The sequence below is a fragment of the Arachis hypogaea genome, chromosome 18 (assembly GCF_003086295.3).
Source record: "Arachis hypogaea cultivar Tifrunner chromosome 18, arahy.Tifrunner.gnm2.J5K5, whole genome shotgun sequence".
Classification (NCBI taxonomy): Eukaryota; Viridiplantae; Streptophyta; class Magnoliopsida; order Fabales; family Fabaceae; genus Arachis; species Arachis hypogaea.
The window spans coordinates 128,752,024-128,760,067 of NC_092053.1; the positions used below are offsets into that span (position 1 = coordinate 128,752,024).

General features: G+C 37.6%; 2 protein-coding genes across 2 annotated transcripts; one reads left to right on the plus strand and one right to left on the minus strand.

The window, feature by feature from the left end:
• Positions 1-622: 622 nt before the first annotated feature.
• On the minus strand, positions 623-3,937 carry LOC112772667 (uncharacterized). The gene is made up of 7 exons (XM_025817637.3): positions 3,494-3,937; positions 3,379-3,421; positions 3,213-3,305; positions 2,374-2,436; positions 2,164-2,259; positions 1,431-1,508; positions 623-950 (listed from the first exon to the last, which is right to left on the minus strand). Exons 1-7 carry the CDS (start codon positions 3,634-3,636, stop codon positions 864-866), a joined length of 603 nt encoding a protein of 200 aa, XP_025673422.1. The 5' UTR covers positions 3,637-3,937; the 3' UTR covers positions 623-863.
• Positions 3,938-4,744: 807 nt separating this feature from the next.
• Positions 4,745-6,957, plus strand: LOC140181487 (protein FAR1-RELATED SEQUENCE 5-like). The gene is made up of 6 exons (XM_072225099.1): positions 4,745-4,786; positions 5,085-5,150; positions 5,256-5,672; positions 5,871-6,121; positions 6,184-6,344; positions 6,584-6,957. The coding sequence occupies exons 1-6, from the start codon at positions 4,745-4,747 to the stop codon at positions 6,955-6,957; spliced, it is 1,311 nt and encodes a 436-aa protein (XP_072081200.1).
• The last annotated feature ends 1,087 nt before the right edge of the window (positions 6,958-8,044 follow it).

The window sequence follows — 8,044 nt, forward strand, 5'->3', positions numbered from 1 at the left end:
CAAAAGATTTGTGGGCCGGATAATAAAGCCCATTGTGGTGTGTTAATTAACCCAATCCTAATAGTGTTTTGAGTATCATGCTATGGTGATACTCGGACGAAGATTTTTCATGTAAATAACTAAATATAGTTAAAATATAAATGCATATTAACCAAAAAAAAATTATTTCTTAAAAAATTGAAGGTATGTATAATTAAAAATTCAATTAGATCTTTAACTGTATGAATTTTGAAAGAAATATTTGGTTAATTTTAATGTTTTATACATAAAAATGACTTAATTACAAAATTAGAAATATTGTAAAGATCAATTGAAACAAAAAAGTATAAGAACCAAATTGAAAATTTAGTAAAACTATAAAAACCAACAAAATAATTCAACTTTTTGTTAAATATATCAAACCATTTAATAATTTTCAACTATCATCTTATAAAGAAATCGCCATGTAAATAATTACTAGTATTTATATGTATAGGGTATGGCAGTATTTTTACTATCGCAATTTATATGTAAATTAATAATCATAATATTTGGTAAAACCTTATCTCGCAAACACCCTTTGACTAAACCCCTACGCCGGATAAAATGTATCAAAGAGTGCACTGTAATACATGAAGGTCTATTTGAGTATAACGACTAATTATATGCAAGTCACTTCAGTATTCAACAATATGTACAAGAATGTTTATGTTTATGTTAATGTTGACCAATACCAACTACATTTCTAACTATACATACATATGATAACAGCTGAAGTTGTTACATTCATATGTACAAACTTTACACATTAGGATAGAGATAGAAGATCATTTCTTGCTTTGAAAACCTTTTCATGAAACTGTGATTGTTGCATTGGAGGTTTATCAATATGCCAAGCCTCCAGCAAATGTGTCCCTATCATGAAGCAATGACTCTGTCAACCAATAACCATCCCAGCAACCACCAACTCTCTGCCAGTGACAAGAATAAATCACATTACACACATATTCTTGTGTTAAATCAGAAAGTAACAAGGAAGTAATACGCAATTTAGGGTAATCGATACCCAACCGCATCTCTAATCAAAACCACGGGGGAGGTTAACGTTGTCCCTTAGAATTTAAAATGACTGTTTCTTAATATGTCTGCTTATTTTGAATAGTGAGAGATGAAGTTTTGCAGTTAGGCTATGCTTGGTTTCTGTTTTCATTTTTTATGTATTCTGTTGTAAGATTTATGACGGAAAACGTGGGGAAAGAAAGAACAAGAAAAATAAAATCTTGTTTCTATTTTCATTTCCTATCAATATATCATCACTTTTCCCTTACAAAATCTTAATAATAATAACTAAAAGAAATTGAAATGAAAACAAAAGCCAAATAGACCCTTAAATGCCTAGCAACTTAGCAAGGATAAGTATTATTATCTGATAGAAGGATCCATGCTCAAACCTGAATCATAGTAAATTGAAATATTTCCTCTTCCTCTGGTCGACTTCCACGAATCCAAACCCGCTGCTTGTATTTGTTCTGTTCAAAGCTCATCAAACCATAAAAAATAAATTCAGATAACATAGATTAACAGATTCTAGATACTAGATACACAAATCAATCCATGAAATGCCATCTAAGAAGCACAGAATGATTTTAATATAGATCTGGATTGATGGCTTAATTTTCATATTATTTAAAAATTCATATTTGATATTAGTATTGAGAGACAAGTGTTACATGCTAAGCTAACTTGACATTTGTTGATATATAATTAAATACAACAGCAGTCTTGTCCACTACATGGGATCGGCCAAAATATGATTAATTACAAGAGTAGAATACTTTTACTAATAGTTCATTACAACCCCATAATTCATAATCCAAAATTTGGAATCAATTTCTATGCACTTACAGTATAAAAATGTTTTATGGTGTGTCAGGCAACATAATTGTAAGAAAGTTCTAAATCATTATATATAACTTCCTACAACAACAACTACCGACCATGATTTCTCAATTTTCTACAATTTCATTGGCTGGGAGTGTAAAAATCAGTGTATAGAAGTTAATCTCTTAAAATGATACTTCGAAGATAGAAACGTAACCATGTATAAACCAGGTCTATTCTACATTAATTTTTGAAAGTTAAAACGAAGCCAATCTGCACTTGAGAATTGAAACAAGTTTTTACCTCCTCTACAAACAAGCTGCTCATGATTTTTCTTTCCTTGTGACCAAGTAACACTCGATAAGTTGAATGGTGAAAAATACGCCTGAACCTCTCAAACTGCACATGACAAATGTGTTGTTTACTATAACAAAAGTATAATGTTGAAATATAAAGTATATTATGCACAAGTTAAACATAACTGATAATGTGATGATACTATTAATTACTAACCTGACCGAGATCGAAGAACGGCCCAAAATATGTAGACCTTTCAAAGGGATCAAATCCAGCAAACTATTCAATAACAACAGCAGAAACAGCAAATATAAATGAAGGGAAATGTTTTTTTGTTATTCAGTTCATCTCGTACACCATCCCACACGCACTCGAGTAGGGGTGGAGCTACGTTGAATTTTAGGAAGGGCTAAAAATTAATTTCGCAATGAAGAGAGGACTAAATGAGAATTTTACAGAGGAGTAAACTAAAAGCTATATATAATCTATAAGAAGAAAATTGAAATTTTGGAGGAGGCATTGCCCCCTTCTCCTCAACGAGGCTCCGCCCTTGGGTGTGAGATCCATGCATATGGATCACATACCATACTTAATAAAAAGAGTAACGGTTCATGGTAGCTGATTTTGGTGACTGATTTCTGATGTACTCATAGTCCATAGTATTTTATATATATATCAACCAAGTCATTGAGAAAATTTTGCAACATGTTCATAGGTTTCTAAAGGATGAGACCTCTCGTGTATTCCAATCTTCAAAGAACAAAATTACTACGTATACACAAAAAATTAGCCACCAAATCCACCACTATGTATTTGTGTATAAATACAGGTATTGTTTAAGTCATTTTCAATTTTTATTTTGTATTTCATTATGTGTTTTATACTGATAGCTGATTTAGTGAGTGCAGGTAGCATGGTTATTCCAAGAACTAAGTTCAGTATTACAAAATTTCAATGATCTAATTGTTCTATCACTCTAATAACAATTTATGCCAGCTTGGTGTACCAGAGAAAATTGAGAAAAATGAAGACGATGTGAAAAGACGAAAAATTACCCTGTACATGACTTCAATCCCATAGTCCTGACGAGGCTGATCGTTATACTTGAGTGCTTCTAGCTGGTAACGCACTGCATCCTCTGCACTATACTATACTAACATTTAACATTAACAGACAGAAAATTAAAATCAGTGAAAAAGGGAAATTGAGCCTTGCCCTTACATCTAATCTTGGGCCAAAGGGTCGTTTCTTGCGGGATTCTAACCTGCAAAATTAAATGATCTTATAAACATTTAATAAAAAATCATAAATGAAAGAAGGTAATTTTGTAAAATACCAATCAGCGGAGAGGAAATCGGGAACGTCGGAAGAAGACTTGACGCGAAAGGTATGAGGGAGAGGGAGTTGAGAAGTTCTGTTTGAGTTTGAGAGAAAACGCATGGCATGTGGAGTAGGGAACAGGGATGATCCAAACGACATCGTCGTTTTCTTTTTTTTTTTTTAATTATTATTTCTTAAAACAATGAGAATTGAAGCGAGGGGGCCTGTGCTGATTGAGAAGAAAGAGAGAATAGAATAGGATGGATCGTAAAAAGATAAAAATTAAAAAAGTGGTAGTGTTCTTTCTCACTTCTCTTTTGTGGTTTATTTTCGTCGCGTAATCCAAAAAGGTCGTTAATTTCTTTGCTCTTTCGTGTAAACCTCCTCTATATTGAAATCTAATTAGATTAGAAAATCTTGGAGTGTGGACATTGATGCTATGAGCTCCCTCCGTTTAGATAATGACACTCTTTTATATATATATATATATATATTTACTAAAGATATGAAGACTCGAACCCGCAACCTCTTAGATGAGTATGGGAAGATTATACAATTTGAGCTATTACTCATTGGCTTATTTTTAATATATTTGTTATAAAAAAATATAAAAATAATATTATTAATATTGTTCAATGAGTCACTAATATTATTTAATATATTTATTATTATCAATGGCCACGAATTAGTTAATTTTTACCGAGAAGATTTTGATTGACGGGCTTTTAAGTTTCCTGCCTTGGCTGTTGTTAAAAACTTAAAATTAGTCTGATTAATATTCTAGTGTTCCAAGTTTCAACCCTCAAGTAGGTGGAGAATAAAGTATCATCCAATAGTTTTTCTTAGATGATATGTTATTTGTGATCACGAATTACTAATGTTAGAGAAAGCTTTTTTCGGTGAGAAAAGTATTTTTTGGTCTTTGATGGACTAAGTAATGAAGTAAATTAATAAAAAATATTTTGGTTGGTTCACAAATAGGTAAAAGTAGCGGTAGGGGATAAATTTCGAAAAAAGGAGGGACGAGGTGAACATTCGTTATTACTTTTCCAGCACCAAACTCCATTAATATGTAGGGCTGAGCTGGGTCGGGGTCATTGTGAAGCTTCCTTCGGACCACCTAGAAGGAGACGCCGCTTCAAGGCGGAATCGAACGCGTGGTTGAACGGCGCGAAAACATAGATTGAGATTTGGGCAACTTGAGGTTCGCCATAAGGGAACGCAATTGACCACACGGGGCAACCAAACTAGCAGGTACGTTATGTCGATGACGCTGAGTTATTTACCGTTCGATATAATGTCGATGGAGGTTGGTGGGGGTATGCTCTGGAAATGGGTTTCAATTGGGGGCATGTTCCTCTGCTGTGACTTCAACAATTATATGTTTTTAATGTTTGGTGGTTGCCGTTTAGAGCGGCACACAGACGAATTGGAATTCTAAGTTACTAAAATGTGTGTTGAAATTGGGGTTGGTTGCTACAGTTGAATGAATTTTACATCCGGCATATATACGTGATTATTCTAGTAGGAGTGTGATATAGCTATGTGTTCGTAGTTATGATTGATAATGCCAATTTTCACTCAGTGGGATATTTGAAATGTTACAGGCGAATGGGTTTGTGGAGCGAAGCTACGAGTTTTCATCTAATTTTGATCGAGTCCATGCGCTGCAGGTGTGTGTGATGCTCATTTTCATCGTTTATGAATGTGTATTGACCGGTTTATGTTGATGTGGCCCACCGCTTGTTGTCACCCATGCTGTATGTTGTTTGTTGCAGGTTGTGGAGGATGGGATGAGCGGCGAAACCGTGCCGGTGGAGGAAGCAGAAGCGATGGATTTGTCAGCCGTAGATGCAGACATAGATGTAGAAGAATCAGTGAGGATCGTTGACGGGATTGGGTCGTTTGGCGGAATTGAATTTTCAACTCTGACAGCGAAGGACATCCTTACGACGGAGTTCATAAACTTGCAGGCAGCTTATGACTACTACAACGAATACGGTCGCATTAAGGGATTCTCGGTCAGGAGGTCCAAGGTGGGTCGCAGAACAAAGCAAGGGGCGGAGGGTGAAATCATTTGGCAGATTTTTGTGTGCTCGTGGGAAGGAGAGCGAAATGGGAAACACATGCAACAGGGAGACAGGAAGATGGATCCTCGACCTATCACACGGTGCGGGTGTGAAACTCGGATAAAGGTGCACGTTGATGATACTAGTGGGTGATGGTTCATTGAACAATTCTGCGATAACCATAATCATGCCATACATGATGCCAGGTTTAGGGGTCTGATGCGGTCACACAGAGTAGTCAAGGAAAGTGATTTGCACCAAATCAATTCGATGAGGAAAGCTGGGTTGCAAGTGCCGATGATATTTCGTGCCTTTGCCAATTAGTCAACGGGATTCGAGACTGTTGGGTTCGAGATAAAGGATATCTATAATGCAATAGAGAAGCAAAGGCGGGTCGGTGCGACAAATGCTGAAGCCGTGTTGAAGTTCTTGGCAACTTTAAGGACTACTGATTGTGGAATGTTATGGAAGTACTCGCTGGATGGTGACAAGAGGCTGGAAAATCTCTTCTGGTACGATGGTACAAGCCGTTATGACTACAGTGTGTTCGGGGATATCCTGGGATTTGATGCAACGTATGTCATAACAAATACAAGTGCCTGTTGGTAATATTCTTACGGGTGGACCATCATATGAGGACGGTGGTGTTTGGTTGCGCCATCTTGAGCAACGAGAGTGAAGAAAACTATGTGTGGCTGTTGCGGTCATTTCTTGAGGCAATGAAAGAAAAACAGCCAAAATATGTCATGACGGACAGGGATCTTGCCATGAAGAGTGCGGTTAGTACAGTTTTTCTCGGTGCACATCACAAGTTGTGTAGCTGGCATTTGTTGAGAAACGCCACTGAGTTGGACGACCCCATTTTCTTCGAAAATTCCGTTTATGCTTGATGGGCGATCTAGAGTTTGACGAATTTGAAAGAATATGGACATATAGCAAGGCACAGTTCGGGTTAGAGAACCATCCGTGGATAGCTGACATGTATGCAAGGAAGCATTCATGATCTAATGCGCACATCCGGGGAAAATTCTTCGCAGGACTGAAGACAACATCGAGGTGCGAGGCTTTGAATATGCACATTGGAAAATTTATACACAACGGGTACAATTTGAGAGAGTTTGTGGAGCACTTCCAACACTATCTGGAATGCATGAGAAGAAGAGAATTGGTGGCAGACTACAAGTCTGCATACGGTGAACCTATAGTAAAAACAAAACTCGAAGCCATTGAGCAGTTCGCGGCGACAGTTTATACAAAAGAGGTTTTCGAACTGTTTCGGGAGGTGCTGATGCTAGCCAGCAATGTGAGAGTTGTGTTCACCAAAAGAACGAATGCTTGTGTTTTGTTCGAGGTTGCAATGTACTGCAAGCAGAGATCATGGGCCGTGTCATCGGCTCAGGAAGACGACTAATTCAGCTGTTCTTGTCAGCGCATAGAGTTGTTCGGGATTCCTTGTGTCCACATGGTTAGGGTTCTGGTTTATTTGAACATGATAGTTATCCCCAGAAGTCTCATCCTTAATCGGTGGACAAAGAGGGCAAAACAGCTGAGTGCGACTAGTGACAGAGTACGTGTTGGGGAGATTCCAGACGCAGCATACATGAGCATGCACGCGGCGATGCTGGAGGATTGCAGGGAATTGGTGAACTTCTCTTGCCGATTATTCGAGGACTACTTGGACGTGAAAACAAGGTTGGGAAAGGAGCACCAATCCCTGCGGGACAAACATCGCCAAAGGCTAGGGATTGCTGAGGAAGTCAGTAGGGTTTCTGTTCAGGACCCATTGCGAACAAGGTACAAAGGATGCAGACGAAGAGTTGTCACTTCTAGGGGTAAGTTCTGCCGTGTTCAGAGGTGTCGAATGTGTGGAAAGGCTGGACACAATTCTCGCAAGTGTCATGAATCACAATTGGGGGAGAACATTGATAGTTGTGAGGCAGCGGTGGCTTACAAAAGCATGGTAGTAGGAGAAGAAGGTGAGGACTACTTCGATTTTGAGTGAGTTGATTGAACTAATCTTGGCGGAGGTAACACATCGTTGGGAATGATCATGGTTGGCTGCTACTTATTCCACATGTTAAATTGACATCCGGACGTATGCATAGGTTATGAGGTGTGAGGTTCGCTTTATTTCTGTAAAATTATTTAGGGTAACCATAACTGCATAGGTAACACAGCTTGTGCTGTGTGCCTCCTATCTGTGTGGTTCTGGGTTGTAAGACTTGTTGCTGTTGTGTTAGAATACTTAGAAATGTCATGTTGATGAAAAACGAGTCAAGTGGTTAAGCAATTGGGATGCAAGCCTAGACTAGATATTGTTGTTTTAGAAAAATTAGAAACGTTATGTTGGTGATGAGTTAAATGGTTAATCGATGTCGAAGACGAAATGGCCTACGTGATGCCATTCATTTACACTGGCGATCTTCGTCGCAGCTGAGTAACAATGTTCAGGGATTCTGATTATTGCTGGGCATTATACATTATCCTGGCATTATACA

Coding starts and splice junctions, on each gene's coding strand:
- LOC112772667 (XM_025817637.3), bottom strand. CDS start 3,636: ATGTCGTTTGGATCATCCCTGTTCCCTACTCCACATGCCATGCGTTTT. Junction 3,306..3,378: donor CCTTTGGCCCAAGATTAGAT/GTAAGGGCAAGG, acceptor ATGTTAGTATAG/TATAGTGCAGAGGATGCAGT. Junction 2,437..3,212: donor GGATTGAAGTCATGTACAGG/GTAATTTTTCGT, acceptor GTTATTGAATAG/TTTGCTGGATTTGATCCCTT.
- LOC140181487 (XM_072225099.1), top strand. CDS start 4,745: ATGACGCTGAGTTATTTACCGTTCGATATAATGTCGATGGAG. Junction 5,673..5,870: donor GGTGTGAAACTCGGATAAAG/GTGCACGTTGAT, acceptor TTTGCCAATTAG/TCAACGGGATTCGAGACTGT. Junction 6,345..6,583: donor GGTTAGTACAGTTTTTCTCG/GTGCACATCACA, acceptor AATTCTTCGCAG/GACTGAAGACAACATCGAGG.